A 19,621-nucleotide genomic window follows, 5' to 3' on the forward strand; every position below is an offset into this window, starting at 1 on the left:
GCTATTGCCTTCCCCAGTCATTTACGCTTGTCATGATAAGAAATAAATATATTTGGGATTAAGCCACTGTTTCCAGATAACCGGGCATGACTTGCTGGGCCTTGAGCCCTCTCTTTACACCTTAATTACTGTTTTTGTAGTATCAGCACCATCTTTAGCATATATGCAGATTTATGAGCAGGAAAACAGACTACAACCCACTAGGTGGCAATATTACAATGCAGATCATCATGTTATCTTTATGTATGTGCTAAGAACACCAATTTCTCCTCTTCCGCTTGCAGTCCAGCTAAGCAAATGTGCAAATACTAGCCAGTGCATACATTACTTGCTGGATCAAGATACCACAAATATAATGTTCAGATGCTATTCATCTGCATTGCTTTTGATGAGGTGCACATTCTGATTTCCATTCAAATGTGCAAGCCCATCCAGAATGTGGATGTATATTGAAGTAAACTAACACCCCAACAGTTTCATTGTCTATGTAAAAGTTATTGGAGTACAGTTTATGCTTCACCCTTCCCAGGGTGACTTTGTCCACCACTACTTAACACTTTCAAGAGCAGATCCAAAAAAAATTGAGAATACCCTTGTTTCACTATCTTCTTGAAAATATTGTGTTTTTCTGTTCTTAGAGCCAGTTTGGTGTAGTGGTTAAGAGCGTGGGACTCTAATCTGGAGTGCCGGGTTTGATTCCCCAGTCCTCCACTTGAAGCCAGCTGGGTGACCTTGGGCTAGTCACAGCTCTCTGGAGCTCTCTCAGCCCCACCCACCTCACAGGGTGTTTTGTTGTGGGGATAATAGTGGCATACTTTGTAAACTGCTCTGAGTGGGCATTAAGTTGTCCTGAAGGGTGGTATATAAATCGAATGTTGTTGTTGTTGTTGTTATTAAATCATATATGAATTGCACAGAACTAAGTGCACATGATTTTAAGTCTCCAGAAAACTATGCTTGAACAGTGAATTTGCTTATTTGTAAGAGTAGGTAGATGGGTTTGCCTTTGGTGTGCTGACCTTTTGATAACTTCCAGTTCTATGATTCTTTAAAACTAATGTACTCTCTCACTCCTCTCTCCACTCTTTGCCAAAAAAATCAACAGCAGCAGAAGAAAGAAAATTCATAGATCTAAGCATGTGCTCTCGTACATTTCTGTAGCTCTAAGATACCTTTTTGTCCTAATCTTGCAGTTGATAACAGTGGAAAAAATCCCCCCTTCCCATTGTTATGTTTTTTCAGCACCTTTGTCACTATACAGCAATCCAAGGAGTTCCTGTTAGGTCACCACTAAGGTTCAGAGTCTTGGACTAGAAATATGGAGAGCAGGGTATATATTCACCTTTTACCATGAAGTTCAGTGGGTCATCTTGGGCTCTATCTCAGCCCAACCTACCTCAGTATTGTGAGAAAAAAATGGGTGAAGGAAGAACAATATACATTGCTCTGAGCTATCTTAAAAGGTAGAGTTGGTGTGGTGCAGTGGTTAGTGTGGACTAGGATCTGAGACACCTTGACTCAAATCCCCACTCTTGTTGGGTAACCATGGGTCACCCACTGTCTTAGCCTAACTTACTTCACAGGGTTCTTGTGAGGATAATATGGATTAGATGCAATGCTTTGAGCTTCCTTGAGATTAGACAGGATATAAAAAAATAAACTATTGTTTATCCTAAAGAGCACAAATTCCAACAACAAATCTTTAATGTCCTGTTTTGATAGCAAAACAACTGAGGAGACTTCAGCATTTACATTTCAGTTTTGACTATTTATTATCTGATCCACTGCAAACATTTGAACACTAGCCAATAATTAGAGAAGAAAAGGCATGGCCCAAAGACCAGATAGTTCAAAATCAATGGTACACAAGAATCTTAAAGGGGGAAAGGGAATTGTAACAGAGACATGGGAAGGCACTAAAACATCCCTTTCAGTTCCTGTAATACCAAAGATGCTTAAGCAGCAGTTGCAAAGCCAATCCTGTTGTTTCCCATGTCATAGACAGAATAGTATTGCCTGAGGAAGACATCTCCCAGGATCCAAAGAGGCTGTCCATTTTGGGAGGGCAGATAGGTGGGCTCAATCCCAACTGTGCAGTAGCCATTGTTCTGTGAAACAATAACAGAGCCTGGTGAGAGGTACTCAGTAAGATGGAAACACAGTGAGGTAAAAACTAGGGCAAACCTCATATGTGGATGTCTCTTTCTCCCCCAAACCCCATAACTCTAGCTCTCCCCTCTACAATTTTTGTGCTAAAAGAATACAGATGATCTAGTGATATTCAGATCTATAATACATACATTGAGGATGTAGGCAGTGGGAGGCAGAGGGAAGGAAATTCCATTGATGGTGAAGGAGATGGTGGGCAGATTCTGGATAGTGCTGCAGGAAACTGCATACTGTAAAGGAAGACAGCAAGGTTAGGGTTGACAACTTCTAAGTGAGGCCTGGAGTTCTCCCAGAATTACAAATGATCTCCAGATTGGAGAGATCAGTTTTCCTGGTGGAAATGGCACTGTTGGAGGGTGGCCTCTGTAGCATCATGTGCCTACTGAGCTCCCTCCCCAAACTTAACCTTTCCCAGGCAACACCCCCTCCCCAAATCTCCAGGAATTTCCCAGCCTGGAGCTGACAACCGTAGGTAGGGTGCAATTATCTTTTGTAGCAGTATACAGCTGGGATACCATAGAGCTCATTGAATTATTTGGTCACAACAGTTTATTCAGCAGCCATCAATTCCAGGGTTATTCTTGGCTCTATGACTAGCCATATAAACTGCCACACATACCTCTGTATCAGTCTTACCTGCTATCTTTTAAAACAGTCATCCCCAGCATGGCATTCATGGGCATCTGAGCATGCCCTGGTGTGTTTTCTGGCACCTAGTTTCTTCTTCCCAAAAGCATCCCTTCCCCAAAGCAAAGGGCCAATCCTGGCTTTCCTCTGCATCATTTAAGCAGGAGTTGCTTTGTGTCTGCATTTGTAGGCAACTGCCCCCCCATAGAACAACACATAACAGAAGAACACCTCCTACCATTTTGTGCCCTCATGGCAGCCACTTGTGGTTGGCTGTGCTCTTGCCCTAACTAGCCAGACATTTTATGGTGGTGCCCACTACCTGTTGTCAAAATACAAAAGTGCCCACATAACAAGATTTGTATCCCTGCTTTAAAACATCAAATTCCACCTACCTCTCCATACTGACTTTGCTGAGCACCCACAGCATTCAAGAAACTTCCCATGTACTGCTGAGGAACAGTGAGGAGGGATGTTCCGGTGTCCACTATAGCCTGGCAGCCTTGGCTGCACCATCCAGTAGCTTGTCCCCCAATAGAAAACCTGAGGGGAAACACAGAAAATCCCTTTGTATGTTTTTTACTTCACGGTGTAAAAAGACTGTGAATGGTACTAGAATTTGAGTTCAATAGCTCCACAGGGACCAAGAAGATTTTCAGGATGTAAGCTTTGGAGAGTCAGAGCTCCTTCAGAATGGTGCCTAGTGGGTCCAAAATGCCCCTTTTAAGGATTCGCCTCTGTGAAGGTATGGTCTCCATCTCATGGCCTTCCATTGTGATGCAGGCAGGAGTCCAAATAGTACTTTGAATCTCACAAAGTATGAGATGATTAAATGGTGATGCCCATTCAAACTTAGTGCTGATGCAAGTAAGCCAGTCACGCTCTTGATCTTCCCAGTTTGCCATTTGAATATCATAGTTTTCTTGCCCATTAGTATTCAGTCAGTGAGTAACTAGTAGCACAGTGCAATAGAGATTATATGGTTCAGATCTGTGTCAGTATGAAGCCAGAATACACCTAACGTGGGAATACAACTAACACAGTTAAGAACACAAGCACATCAACGTCTTTTTTTATTCTCACTAAGCCAAATGCAAGAAAATATACACATGCTTCTCTACATTATCTAATCCCCAGTGCCATTGTATATGAGTCAGTCTTCATCAACCCTATTAATCCTCACAGCAACGCCACCATGAGATCAAAAAGTTATGGCAACAGAGGAGCTTGGTGCCTAGCCTAAGACTGTAAAGGGAATCCATGGCTTGTTGTCTTGGTTTTACAATCTGATCTTAAACACCTACACTCAGAAATGCTTCCATGAGAGACACCCATCTGTTTTAGACTGCAGATAGTATTTTATTTATTTATGTAACACTTTCTACCCTATCCATGGAGCAGCTTACAACAATGGACAACTTGATATTAGAAAAACTACAAACATACAAATCAACAAAATTGGCTTATACTACGTATCCATAGTGCATAACATACAGATGAGCCAGTTTGGTGTTGTGGTTAAGATGGCAGGATTCTAATCTGGAGAACCGGGTTTGATTCCCCACTCCTCCACTTGAAGCCAGCTGGGTGGCCTTGGGTCAGTCTCAGCTTCCTGAAGCTCTCTCAACCCCATCTACCTCACAGGGTGTTTGTTTTGGGGATAATAATGACATATGGTTGTTGTGGGTTTTCTGGGCTGTATTGCCGTGGTCTTGGCATTGTAGTTCCTGACGTTTCGCCAGCAGCTGTGGCTGGTATCTTCAGAGGTGTAGCACCAAAAGACAGCGATCTCTCAGTGTCTCAGTGTCACACAGTGCTGGCAAAACGTCAGGAACTACAATGCCAAGACCACGGCAATACAGCCCGGAAAACCCACAACAACCATCGTTCTCCGGCCGTGAAAGCCTTCGACAATACAATAATGACATACTTTGTAAAGTGCTCTGAGTGGGTGTTAAGTTGCCCTGAAGGGCAGTATATAAATCAAATGTTGTTGTTGTTATATTAAATAGTACACAGTACAAATCAAAATACATCGGTTTTAAATCACACCAACAAACCAATTTGATCATCTCAGAGAAAACCTTTCAGAAAACACAGCTTTACACGCTTTCTAAAAGGCTGGAAGGGATAGAATCCTCTATATGTCCTGGAGTCCCATTCCAAGGACTTGGGCAAAAACAGAAATTTTGTATCTATTGTATTGTTTATTGAATGTCTCAGCCGTTGCTCATATTGACTTACACTGTGTAATCCGCCTTGAGTCTCAATGAGAAAGGTGGACTATAAATCTATATATATAAAGACGTGTCTGATTCCTGACTGACTCATCAATGCCCAGCCCAAACCCCTGGACCTTGAAGCGTGAAATTTGGGGAGGACATTCCTTTTGGCGTGTAGAGGCTCACTAAGAAGGGATTTTAAGAAATTCGCCCCCTAAGGGGGTAAAAAGGGGTAAAATGTGTTTTTCCATAGAGATACAGCTTCCCTGTGTGGCTGGCACGCTAATCATCCCCCTCCCCCCACTAACTGCCAACTCAGCCACTCTGCCCTGAGGTCATTTGCATATGCAGTCTTGAATGGTCATTATCCCAGCATTCTAAACAGTATGCAGGACACATGCAGTACTCAGGACACATTCAATGGCTCCCAGTCATTGAACGTGTCCTGAGGTAAAAATACACTTCCCTGCTAAGGTTGCCAATCTCCCTGTGGGGCCTGGCTTTCCTGTGTGGCTGGCAAGCTGATGGGTCAGCTGTGAAATTGTGTTCTGAGGTAAAAAATCAGGTCAAAGAAACTGCAGAAAGTTGAAGAAAGACAGTACAAAGCTCCTGAAAATGGGTTTTATATAAAAGTCAGTATGGCAGCTGAGTTTTTAAATGTTCATGGGGAGAAAGTGCACGACCTTTCTAGGGGTCATTTCAATGTGAACCTCTCACATGAACCTGCCAAAGGGCCCACCATACCACCCCTCCCTCAGTCCAACTCCACCTCACACCTCTTGCAGCCATCACCTCTTACTGCCCTCAAGAAGCCTCCTGGCAGATGTTGTGCAAAATATACCAATGCTAAAAGAAGGAAGCAACTTAGAGATGCAACAAAGAAATATGCACATCATACTCCTGCAGTGCACTGAGCAGCAGTGGGCAAGTACCAGCAAGTCCTGAGTCCAAGGGAAAGATGACCATTCCTGCAGACCTAGACACAGTAGTGACGACCCTAACAGACCTAACAGCCACGATATACCCTGATATCATCACTATCATGAAGAAGTCCATGGATGGGCTGTGCAAGTGTGCCACTCTGACCCCCAAGAAAAACAAGGCTGCCATCGTTAATGAAACACAACTCCCTCGAAGGCGCAGAAATGGAGTACAGATCTGTGGACCCAGTGGTGCAAATGGATTATGCGGTCCACTACCCTGTGGAGTTCCTCAACATGCTCAACCCTCCTGGCTTCGTGATTTGTGATTCTCTGATGTTAAGTGAGTTGTGTTAATTTTTCTGTGTGGGGGACTGCTGGTGTAATGTGTCATAATGCTTTGCCTACTTGTACTTTGAAAGGGAGAAAATAATTTTTAAAAAACTTTATTTTGTGTTGTTCGTGTTTTATTCTTTGTTGTGCAGTTGGTTCCCATCATAGGGAACAATGGGGCTGGCTGGCCAGCCATCTCTGTAGGTGGTGGGGGAATTTGAGGGAGGGTGTCTGTGGTTCAGGTGCTCTTTCACAGGGACCAGCTGGCACTCAGAAGTGTGCCCACCATTGTGGCACCCCTGGGCTGTGCAGAATTGCCCAGGGAAAGAGAGTTTAGAAGTTCCCAGCATAGGGAACAAAGGGAGAGGGCTGGCCTTTGCCAGCCTGTTCCTGGGGTTATGGGTGTGGGGCAGGTGGGGGTGGATTTGGGTCTGTGAGGGGCTAATGTGGGGATTTGGGTGTGTGTGTGGCAGCTGGGGGGGAATTGGGTTTGTGTGGGGCTGTAAGGGGTGGACTTTAGGGGCTGAGAGGACCTACTTGGGGAGGCCATGAAATGCCCCCCCAAGTGGGAGCAGGCTGAGCCTTGGTGGGGGGTGGGAGGAGGGGTGGGAGAAGGGCCCCTGAGGGCTGGGGGGCATTTTGCATGCAAAATGCCACCCCTGGCAAGATAAGCCTCCTCCAGCTGTCAGTGGTAGAGATTAGAGCACCTACTTGGGGAGGCCATGAAATGGCCCCCCCAAGTGGGAGCAGTCTGAGCCTTGGTGGGGGGTGGGAGGAAGGGTGGGAGAAGGGCCCCTGAGGGTAAGGGGGCATTTTGCATGCAAAATGCCACCCCTGGCAAAGGAAGCCTGCTTCTTCATTTTTTCCCCATAGGAAATAATGAAGAAGATGAGCAGCAGCATGCTAACAATATGCTGCTCCTTCGCTTTCTTATGGGAGGATAGGGGGACCTGCTTTATGGCCCCCCAAAGTCCAATCGGTCTGAAACTTGGGGGGGGGTTAGATAGGGATTAGAGGAAGGTCCCCACCAATTTTGGGCTGATTCGGTGGGAAAATGCCTCCCCCAGACGTCCGGGAAGACGGAGGCATTTTCCCATTGAAAAGCCGAAAGAAGCCGAAACGTTTCGGCTTTTTTTCTTTCGGCTAGCCGAAACGTTTCGGCTTTCTCTGAAACGTTTCGGCTAACCCAAAAGAATCCGAAACACTTTTGTTTCGGCTTTCTTTCGGCATTCAGAAAGCCGAAACGCACATCCCTAGTTGTATCTATTTTTCACTTTATTTACTGCACTACAATTTTTTCCTTTTAAAAATCTCTTCAATAAATGTTACATTTCAAAATTCACTTCATCAGTTTTAGGCATCAACATGCTTCGCTTTATTCAAACACTTTTGTGAAGCTCGGATACTATGCTATTATACTACAAAACCAACTCAACCTACCCCCCCAAACCAAAAACATTACTTGCCCATAAATATTATAACTGGATTTAAAGTAGTTAAATACCGTAGCGAAGCATGGGCATCAAGCTAGTAACAAATAAAGAAAAGCAGAAAAGCTCTAACTAGATGACAGCTATCCTTAGCGACTGCCATGCCAAGCAGAATTAGCAACAGGATTCATATAGGGAGATGCTTGAAGGCCCCAAGCCATGCAAGGCTTTAAATGCCAGAACCAAGAAGCAAGCCAAGAAGCATGTTGAGAGCCAATATTTTATTTTAATATCAACATAACATGCAAAGAGTAGGCAGGTGAACCAGCTTAACTGCCACCCCTCCCTTGCAGTAGGAGAAACTTAGATCCAACCCAGCCTTCAGCAGATAATGGCCGTTTTCACACTGTCTATAAATCGTGTGAGACTCACGGAAGGCTGCTGGCTTCCTCACACGATTTTTAACACCATCCGATTACAAAATGCCGTAAATCACTGTTTGTGGCATTTTGTAAACAGATGGAGTCAAAAATCGCCCGAGGAAGCCGGCAGCCTTCCATGAGTCTCCCGGGATTTATAGACAGTGTGAAAACGGCCAATGTTTTTTCCAGATGAGCAGCCATGATACTGTATAGCAGTAAAATAAAACAGGGGACCAATGATACTTTAAAGACTAACAAAATGTATTCTAGCACAAGTTTTTATGAGTCAGGCCCATTACATCAGAGGGATTGGAGTGTGAAATTATGCTGAAATAAATTTTGTTAGTCTTTGGCCGAATCCACACTTACCCGGCACAGCGCTCAGCAGGCAGAGTGAGAGCGTCTTTCTGGTGCGTTTCATGACATCATCGCGACACGAGAGCAGCAACATGGTGCGATGACATCATAAATCACGCCAGAAAGACGCTCTCACTCCGCCTGCTTAGCGCTGTGCGGGTAAGTGTAGGTTCGGCCTTTAAGGTGCCTGTATATGCCTGTTTTATTCAGATAATGATCTGATCATGACACTGATTTTAATTCCACACTAACCACAAGATCAGAAACTTGTCAGTACAATAGTAGATGGCTGGCCAGTTTGTACTATCCTCAGCATAGTAACAGCAAATGTACAGATGGCAGAGTATGTGTGATATTCATGCCCAGCTGTTCATACTTTCAGTCATTCTTAGTACACAAGAGGATTATGTCAACTGGGCCTCCATACTCAAAGTTTCCAGTATAACCACTTACTTTAGAAAAGTTGCAAAGAAACCAATGGAATAATTTAAAAGTAAGATGAACTATAGAAGTGTTTAAACCTGACTTGATGACTTCACTCTACCCAGCTTACCTAGAAGACTACTATTCAAATCATTGTTATTGTTATTAATTTATTTATAGTCTGTCTTTCTAACTGAGATCCAAAGTGGATTACACAGTGCAAGTGAAATACAATATAAAGTGGTGCAGATATTTAGATATTTAGGGATTGTGAGTAGACTGGGAAATTCTTCAACAGCTTTTACGGATTTCCATAAAAATCATTTATCTAAAATACAACTTACTCTTCAATTCCAATCTGCCAGTAAAGTTCTTGGGTAACAGGAGCCCAATTGATCTGTCCAGAGTAAAGACGAGTGTCTACTCCTCCAAAGACAACCTCACCACCATATTGAGAGCTTGGTTGCCTGCAAACAGAAGAGAAAGGGTTAGATTTCATAATCTACTAATTGTTATTGGACCACTAAAACAAAGCTGATGTGTGTAGTTGTTAAGAGTGTTGAACTAGAATTTGGGAGAACCAGATCCCTGTTCTCTCGTGGAGGCTTGCTGGGTAACCTTGAGCCAGCCACACCATCTCAGCCTAACCTACCTCTCAGGGTTGTTATAAGGAGAAGGAGAGACTGTTGTAAGACACTTTGGGTTCCCACAAGGAAGTAAATAAATAAAAGCATGTTGTGTAAATGCATAAACCTACTTTGAGATAAATAAATGGTATTCTGCTCACCTCTGAAAGAAATTATCAGCAAAAGCTTCCAATGTCCCAAAAATATCTCAGTCTTTAAAACACATTAACTCTTGATACATTTAATATGTTCATAAAATTGAATAGTGGGAATTTGTTGTTCCATATAAAAATGCAGTTTGATACATTGTTGTTAGTATTTTGTTATTCACAGTTTACTTTGATATTAATTAAACTTGTGAATTGTTGTCTGTTTTCTTACTGATCTGGCACAAAGAGCCATTAGTTTAAAATTCTCATGAGTTGATTTAATAAAAGTTAATTGGGGTGGGGGGGGACAGTCAGAATTATACTAGTGCAGCTATTTCCACATCATTCAGGTCTATCCTGCTTCATCAACTGAAGTCAAATCCTTCACAATGAATTTGCTTACCAAGAGAAATAGTTGTCCGGACCAGTGCTGTGCTGGGTTGCATACACATGAGGGTCCATGCTGACTTTTTGAGGACTCACACTATTCAGCAAACGATCTTGAGTGATCTCTTGAGTGTTCTCTCCCGCCCACCACTCAGTTATTTCTATAGACACCTTTGAGCACAAGATCTGATCCCTTTGCTCATGCTCTGTAAAATCAGTGGCCATTGTTGGTGGTATTCCCCCAGGTTTGTGTACACACCCCTACATGAGGTTGTTACAAAGGCTAGGAGTAGTAAAGCAGGATTGCCAGCAACAATTTGTGCTGTACCCTAAGAATTATTACTACTGGTAGTTAGTAGTAGTATCTCTGCACTCCTAGCTCTGCTGCAACTTTTAAGCAGTGAAAAGCATGAAGTTGGAATACTTCTTTTGTAGAAGTATGGGCAGATGCAAAGATCCATATGTATGAAATACATAAGCCCCTTAATGATGGTTAACAAAATTATCTTGTTTGTTCTTATTTTGGCACGATCATACCTTTGACTTCACCATGATCTACTAGAGAACACTAAATCAGAAAATTAACATGATATTGATACTTTTTGAGTATGATATAAATCTAATACATCAAATCAATATATGAAAAACAATGGGGAAAACAATAACGCTGAAGGAAACATAGACAAATCCCTTACTTGCTTAGATAGAAGCTGAAGATTGGCTGGGACAGCAAGTTTTCATTCAACATTGCCTGCAAAGCAGTGGTAGCACCCCCAACTGCCAAGGAAGGGTAGGCCATTCCCAGAATGCCATCAAATTGGGCATAAATGAAGTTGGTGCCGGGCTCATTTTTGCTCAGGCCAAACTCCTGCTTTGTGACAACAATGTTCTGCAGCTAAAGGAGAGCAAGGAGAAAGTCTATCTTGTAGAATGGACACAGGATACAAAAGAACAGAATGGTACCAGATACTGAACACAAGCAACAGCCACCAGCTTCTTGCCTTGCTTGTGAACTTTCAAAGGCAGTTACTGACAGAGAATGCTGGACTAGCCTAGAGCTGAAACAAATTTGATACTCAAAATTCTCTTCAAAGTTGAAAATGCTGATGCCAATATTCTTTAAATGCATGAATATTTGCTGAATTTTGATATATATATTTGTTTCATATCTTATGATTATTTGATTTTACTATTTGATATTTAACAATATTTGATCATTGGTATCTTATACAGATTTTGAAGTTTGCATATAAAGCTGACATGAAATGGTATTTATCATCTGACTGCATTTAATAGATGACAGGTATAGAATTTAGTGTATGGCTGTAATGGATAGTTGATAAGCAATGCTATTTGCAATCCAAATCTACCTGTGTTTACTCCAAAGTGAATCCAACTGATTTCAGTTGGACTTATACCCAAGGAACAGTGCTTAGGATTGAAGCCTAAGTAGGCAGCGTATAGTAGTGGCATGTATTGGCATGTGGTATTTGAGGATTTGTATGCAATAGTATTAAATATCTGGCATTATCTTAGAGCTGGCAATTAACACTGTTTAGTATCTGATAGATATGTAATGGTGTTTATTATTTGATAACTTTTGACAGATCAGCTTATGTGATTCCATATTTTGTGTCTGCTAAAACAATCAAGAGAAGCCAACAACTTGGGTTCTAGCCAAGGACTGTTCACAAGGAATTTCTGACAATAAGGTCTTGGTGATGATTAATTGGAAACATTAATTAATTACCAAGACAGAACATAGTAGCGCTTACTGTCAGAGTGTCATAGCCAAAAAATCCAGTGAGGCTCCCACTGCCATATTGCAGGCTGAATGTCTGCCCATTGGTGGAGTAGGTGGAGGATTGGCTGGGGTTGAATCTTGCATGGTTGCCTAGGAAAAAGAATGTAATGTTTATCTTTCTATCATGCTCCAGCCATTAGGCCAGACAGCAAAACAAGTGGTTACATTTTTTAAAAAAAGAATCCCTGCAGTCACATAGCAACTGCAGGACTGTCTGATTAAAAATAAAGGTGAGCTTGTTTAACCTAGAAACTACAATGAAGGGTGTTCTTTTCTTTCCCTCAGCACCTTTTCCCAACTTGAGACAGCATTGGGAAGAGGGAGTTATTTCCCCTCCTTGGGCTGCTCCAAGTATAGTATTCTGTGAGGGGGGAATAATTCCCCCTCCCCACTCTATTTCTGGTCAGGAAAAGGGCAAAAGCCCCACTACCTCATGTCATAGTCCTCATCTCAGGCTCTGATTTGTTGTTAAATGGGTTTCCACACAGTTTTTCCCCCTTAGTTCTGGCCCCATACTGCTTCAATTTATCCCCTGAGTTCCATGTACATTTTTTTGCCTTTAGTTTTCACTTCAAGTTTTTATGTTTTTTGTTTGTTTTCCACAAGGGAAGGACTGGAGAGTTACTTTTTAAAAAATCATCAGTTTCATATTGATAGATCAACATAATGTTATAATAAAAGGTGTAGCAGGTTCTCTGAATTCCCATCTTTCTTTTTTTAATAAAAAGTAAGTCTCTAGCCCCTTCCCTAGTAGAGTTACACTTTCCCCCTTATATCTCCACAAGGGAAGGTGCTAGAGACTTTTTTTAAAAAAGCTGAGAATACAGGGGACCTGCTGTACTTTTTATTACCATAGTAGGTCAATCTATTGATATGAAAACAACATTTTTTAAGAAAAAGTGCAAAAACCCTGGTAGCCACTTCTGGCACCAGAAAAAGCAGCACAGTTTGTAAAGCACACAGCTCCTGCTGCTCTGTGCTCTGTTCCAGCAGAGGCCAGTTTGCCGCACTGATATTGGCCTCTACCTCCTGACTTCAGGTCAGCCTGGTCAGGGCTCTCCAGTTTGGATGGGGAAACTTAGGTATGGGTGGTGGAGCTGGTCCCCTTTTAGGCTTTCCCATACAAAGTCTGCCCCATATGTTCATTTTCAATCTTTTTTAAAAAATCAGCCCTTATGTTGATCTATCGATACATGTACAAGCAAAAAAAAAAGGGAGGGTCTATGATGTCACCAATGAGGCCACCAATGACAACAGCACCCTCACTTGAAAATCCTGATTATTTAAGGTATGTGCAGAACAAAAAAACCCTACACAACTGTAATAATACAAAGGGAAGGCAAACTGTACCAAAATCGATTCCAATGTCTAGGTATCAACTGCTAAGAAAATCAGGAATAAATCAAGTGTGTGGAAAAGCCCACGGTCTCTGCAGCTTCTGTAAAGCTACAGGGGGAGAGAGTGAAATCCAGGCTTCCTGGACTCAACTCTTCAAAAATGTAGCTTCTAGTCTGAGATAGGTATCAATTTAAAAGTGCAAGCATTTCTCCACATTAAAATACTGTCAAATGCTCTCACCTCGAAACCAGCTTAATTAAAAATACAAAATAAAGTGCATAGATATTTCAGGTTCATTCATTTAGTGTGGCTGATCTGTGCAAGTCATAATGCAGTTGTAAGACAATGCAGAAGCATGTCTATATGAGTAGACAAGAAGGATTGTGCAGGTAATGTACTTCATGTAGGAAATGGAGTTCTTTCATCATGCAAAGCTCTGCATTGCACTGTCCTGGTTTTCCAGCACTTCCTATATCTCTCTATGCTTCCTCTTTTATTCTAAACAATGAACAACAACAAGTGCAAATAAATTCAGTTTCTCTGCAGTAGGGCTTTCTAGAAGCCCAGTCTCCGTGTAATCACAGCAATCTCTGTCATAGTCACCAACGAAACTAGTTTTGAACACTTGGAAAGTGATTACTCACTGCAAGCTTGGCTCTGGCAGTAGACAGAAGGTACCCACAAGTTGGAAGAGCCAGTATCAAACAGCACCAAAAAATTCTGAGGTGGAGTCCCAATGCTGATCTCGCCATAGTATGATGCCTAGGAAAAGTATATTACAATCTGAATTCTAGAATGATAATAATAATAACAATAACATTTGATTTATATACCGCCCTTCAGGATGACTTAACACCCACTCAGAGCAGTTTACAAAGTATGCCATTATTATACCTACAACAAAACACCCTGTGAGGTAGATGGGGCTGAGAGCTCTGTGAAGCTGTGACTGACCCAAGGCCACCCAGCTGGCTTCAAGTGGAGGAGTGAGGAATCAAACCCAGTTCTCCAGATTAGAGTCCTGCGATCTTAACCACTACACCAAACTGGCTCTAGTGTAAACTTAGCCCAGTGAGCCCCACTGAGGATTTAAAGAATCGAGTAATGAGAATGAAAGAGGAATCAGAGAAAGACCAAAACCAGATTAAGTTCTCGACTTTTAAAATTTCACACAGGGCAAAGAAAAGGTGCATCAGTTCTCTCTTGGTGGAGAAAACACAAATTTGGTAGGGAAAAGAAAATAAGAAGAGCCTCACATCCATGTATGCCATTGGTTCAAAAGCAACATTGTAGTCATTGAAATGGTACTTCATGGCTGGGTCAACTTTGTGGTGCTTCAGGAAATCTTCCAGCACACCCTTCTCTTTCATCACCTCTCGAATGGACTTTCCCTTCTTCAGAGGTAAACTATATGGAGGAAAAAGCAGAGTGTAGGTTGTACATACCTTGGTTAATAATAATTGCCACACATCAAACAACTTTCAGCATGCTTGCACTCATTGGTTCATGACTGAGGCCCAAGGGTTTTTTGGGAGGGGGTGTAATTTGCAACGGAAGAATTCAGGTTGCTCTCCAAAACTGACAGGTTCCTATCACTCACATTCTCCTGATTACTCAGATATCTGTGTTAACTTGAAAGGAAGATGACCTGAGCATAAGACAACCCCCTCCCTAAAAATATTATATACACAAAAATATTACTAGACATAAGTGTATCTTGTATGTGAATATAAAACAACTCCTCTCCCCCTTTTTAATAGTGTACCTTAGTCTTGTGTTTTAAGTCAGTACTGTAAGTTCACTCTCAGACCCCCACGCTGATCTCATTTTCCCCCTTCCCAGTGTACATTTGTGGAGCTTCAACCAAAATTGCACTACAATATGTGTCTAGATGAGCACAGAGCATGCTACAGAGCCCACTGGAGAGCCTATGAAGAAGAAGTGAAGATGGCAAAGAAACAATATTTCTTGGCAATTATTGCTTCAGCTAGTTCACAACAGATATCCAGACACCTTCTAACTCCTAAATCTGAACCTTTACAGTCCCAGGAACAGACAATTAGCTGTGAGATTTTTGCTAAATTTTTCGTTGATAAAATAGCACAAATATTCTCTGATCTAGATGCTGGCTGCAATGCAGACAAAATGCCTAATGCACCATCTAGCTTACATTTGGACTGCCTTGAACCAATTATAATGACAGATCTTAACAAGATTCTGACATCTATGAAAGCCACTACTTATGTGCTTGACCCTTGCCCATCTTGGCTGTTAAAATCAAGTAAGGACTACGTAAGTGAACCACTGCAGTCTATTGTAAATCAATCGCTGACTCGGCACCTTCTCCTGGCCGTTCAAACAAGCAGTTATCCATCCACTAATTTAAAAAGACAAAAAAGATGTGGCCAATTATCACCCAGTCTCTAATCTGCCCTTTCTGGGCAAAGTGATTGAGAGAGCAGTAGCTGACCAGACTTTCTTGGATAACTCTAGCACTCTGAGTCTGGACCCTTTCCAGTCTGGATTCAGACCAGGGCATAGAACAGGAATGGCACTAGTAGCGTTAGTAGATGATCTCCATCTGAACATAGATGAAGGCCATGCCTCCTTATTGCTCCTGGATCTATCTGCAGCCTTTGACACAGTAGACCATGCAATCCTGTTGAGCCATCTAGAAACAGAAGTGGGCATCAAAGGATGTGTCTTGGACTGGTTTAAATTATTTCTCATGGAATGGACTCAAAGGGTTGCCATCGGAGATCAGCTATCTCCAGAATGGGAGCTATTTTGCAGGGTTCTGCAGGGCACAATCTTATCTCCCATGTTATTCAACCTTTACGTAAAGCCTTTAGGAGAATTCATTCACAGCTATGGAGTTGGATGACATCAATATGCAGATGACATCAAACTCTTTATCCCGCTATCCAGGTCCCCAGAAGATTCAGTAGAAATCTTGGATCACTGCCTGACAGCTGTGGTGAAATGCCTGAAAATGAACAAATTGAAATTAAACCCAGACAAGACGGAAGTGATGCTTGTTGGGAAGGCAGAGATCCTGAAGGACATTGTACTCCCCACTTTCGATGGAGTTTGTCTGACCCTTGCAGACCCGGTTAAGAGCTTAGGGATTATACCGGATCCAGCTCTATAGAAAAACAAGTTAAGGCAGCTGCAAAAAATGCTATCTACAACCTCTCCCTAGCCTGGAAAATGGCTTCTTACCTCAGCCTGGCCAACTTGGCCACCTGGATCCATGCTGTGGTAACATCAAGACTTGACTATTGTAATGCACTATACATAGGTCTCCTATCTAAACTAACTAGGAGACTTCAATTTCTGCAAAATGCTGCAGCTCAGCTGTTATCAGGAGTGAGCAGGGGCATGAACATCACTCCCATCCTACAGTCACGTCATTGGCTAACCATTAGTTACCATGCTCAGTCCACATACATGATTATCACATACAAAGCTCTTCATGGCCATGATCCGGCATACCTATGGGACCACCTCCCTCCCTATTCTCCTCCACAGCAGCTTCACTGTTCCAAACAGGGTCTCCTGCAGGTGCCACCCTGCACATGGATGAAATCGACAGCAGCCCGTACGCAGGCTTTCTTTGTGGTGGCCCCTACCCTGTGGAATGGCCTGCCTGAGGAGGTCAGAAGAGGCCCCACTATCCTGGCTTTCCACAAACTATGCAAAATTGAATTATTCAAAAAGGCTTTTTATTCAGGTAGGAGGGCTGTATTGTAGGGAGGGGATCTCAGATGATCTTCTAATGAGTTAGGAACCATAGACCTCACTGCTATGTTGTCCTGGATTCCTGCTAATGCTAAGTCTTTGTGAACTTGTATCTATTTACCCTATGGCACTGTTTATGGAAATGTTCCTGATATTGACTGTACTGATCTCACACTGTGTAATCCACCTTGAGTCTCAGTGAGAAAGGTGGACTAAAAATGACATAAATAAATAAATAGTGCCATTGTTTTGCCTTCTGATGCAGGTAAAGGTGTGGCTGGTGACAGTGTCTGTTCTTGCATCTTTCTCCCATTCAGGGAAGGGGCATGGCTTAGTGTTAGAGCATCTGCTTTGCATTAAGAAGATCCCAGGTTCAGTCCCCAGCATCAATCCCCAGCAGGTAGCACTTTATGTGAAAGATGAGAGATACTGCCAATCTGAGTACACAACATTGGCCTTGATAGATCAGAGTCTGGTTCAGGATAAGACTGCTTCATGTTCTTTTGTTTTCATTATGTCTGCACCTTTACCGTTATGTGTTCTGCACTGGGATTTTAATGGACACATTAAACCACAAATTGTTCATAAGCAATGCACTTTTGCCACATGAAAGCTAGGAAATTGCTGTAGTTTTATGTTAACTTGGGCCCCTTTCACACTTATGGGTTAAAACGCCATTTCTGAGCAGTTGCAATGGCTTCGGCTTTGCACCTGCACATTTTACACTGTCTGCAGCAGTTTCAATTTGGAGTCCTGTCTTTCATTTCATACCCAGTTTGAAGCCCTGGTTCAACTGGGGGCTTTATGAGTTTCCGAATTTATATTACCTTTTTTTTTAAGTTTGTGCATGCGTTGTAACGTTGTGACGTTATCACTTTGTCTGACCAAGAAACCCCACTCCTTCCTCTACAAAAAGGATGTTGTTAGATCCACAAAGACAAATCAGCTCAAGTGGAAAAAAGGGAGGGGGTTGAATATAAGCAATATTCTTACCATTAACAAATCTTTATGAAATTAAGTGCTGCCACACAAGGCTGAAACATTACTGTCCTTTGTAAATACCAAAAAAATGCTGAAAAAGCAGTCAGGATGCAGAGGAGGGTGGGTGTTGTTAGATCCACACAGACAAATCAGTGCAAGAGGGGAAAGGAGGGGGTGAGAAGAGCAAACAGCTTACTATTAACAAATCTTTATGAAATTAAGCGCTGCCACACACCACACAACACTGAAATGTTACTGTCCTTTGGAAATACAAAAAAAATGCTGAAAAAGTGGTTGGGATGCTGTGGAGAGTGGGTATGGTTAGATCTGCACTGGCCAATCAACTAATGAGGAAAAGGAGTGGGGGGAGAAGAGAAGCAAAAGCGTTCACACTGACATTCATTGGGGCAGCCACGACTCAGCAGCTGATTCAAAATAAAAGTTGTGGTACGTCCACAGGGAGATGCTGTGGACAAATTCAGGTGCTGCGTCACATGACTTTGCAAGTATGAAACCTCTGCAAACATGGGAAGCAAAACAGGTACTGGAAATGCTTTAAAGACCCAGTGTGAAAGGGGCCTTGGAATGATACGGATGGAAATAAAAGCAGCACAAGTTAAAAATAAATCCTCTATAGCTTCTACTGTCAGACATAATTCATGTTCAAATAATGTGAACTATATTGTTGCAGGGTGCATCATAGGCAAACTACCAAAGAATAATCCTTCTTGCCTGCTTATCTCATTTCTGATACCTCAATACCACTTACCTGACTGAAGTCTATACTTGGAGCAGATTCACACAACTGCTTTCCATATGACTGCCACCATCCTCCTGTTCCATTGCAGCAGTTCATAACACTACGTTGGACACTACACGACTGACAAGCTGCAGAAATCAGGTTCACTGGCTGTGCGCTATTTGCTGTATTTTGGGAAGCCACCACTACATGCCACTGGAGACAAAACATTTTGCTGGTGGAATGAATCTGCTTAATCCTACTCTGGCTTCTTTCTCTTTATTCCAGACTCTCTCCATGAATGCTGAAAAAGTTATTTACAAAGTCTTCTGAAGGTGCCATCATGCAAATGGGTAAGATCAGTAGATGGCAATACACATGCATTCTCCGTTGCGTCTCCTGCACTGTGAGGAGGACCTACCTGAGGAGGTCTAGAAGGGTATTGATTTGCCAGTGACTAAAATAGCTGCATGTTGCTAATCTGCTTTATAAACAATGATAACATACTCATCATTGTTGCAGATGAACAAGACTACTCACATTATTAGGCCTGCTGAAAGCTGGAAGCAAACGAAAGCCAAGATCAACCACTTCATGGTCCTTGGCTTCTTTAACATACAACGCCTGAATGAGCTTTGTGTACCACAGCAGAAACTGGGCTGAAGTCTCAGTTTTGGAACGTCTGCTTTTTATACCTTGGAAGCTAGCATCCAAAATCTTATCAGTTTACACTGCTAGTTCCCTTAGGCTTGTACTCAGCCATTATCAATGCTCTTAAGTGTGCTAAGAAAGGTTTAATCATTGCTCTGACCTTTTATTGAAAATAATTTATATGATAGTATTAAGATTTGATAAGGAACAATAAATGTACTTTTATTGGGGTTATCAAGATATAGAAAGATACAATCACAGTTATTTACTTCAGCCCCAAAGTTATTTCTATAAACAAAAGA

The 19,621-nt window shown here is 42.2% G+C and overlaps 1 protein-coding gene across 1 annotated transcript; it reads right to left on the minus strand.

Moving 5' to 3' along the window:
• Positions 1–1,955: 1,955 nt before the first annotated feature.
• LOC129330749 (gastricsin-like) lies at positions 1,956–19,264 on the minus strand. Its single transcript, XM_054980927.1, has 9 exons — positions 19,209–19,264; positions 14,464–14,614; positions 13,852–13,969; positions 11,841–11,959; positions 10,761–10,960; positions 9,248–9,370; positions 3,192–3,339; positions 2,301–2,399; positions 1,956–2,108 (listed from the first exon to the last, which is right to left on the minus strand). Exons 1-9 carry the CDS (start codon positions 19,262–19,264, stop codon positions 1,956–1,958), a joined length of 1,167 nt encoding a protein of 388 aa, XP_054836902.1.
• Between the last annotated feature and the right edge of the window lie 357 nt (positions 19,265–19,621).

Source organism: Eublepharis macularius, chromosome 5 (genome assembly GCF_028583425.1).
Source record: "Eublepharis macularius isolate TG4126 chromosome 5, MPM_Emac_v1.0, whole genome shotgun sequence".
NCBI lineage: Eukaryota > Metazoa > Chordata > Lepidosauria > Squamata > Eublepharidae > Eublepharis > Eublepharis macularius.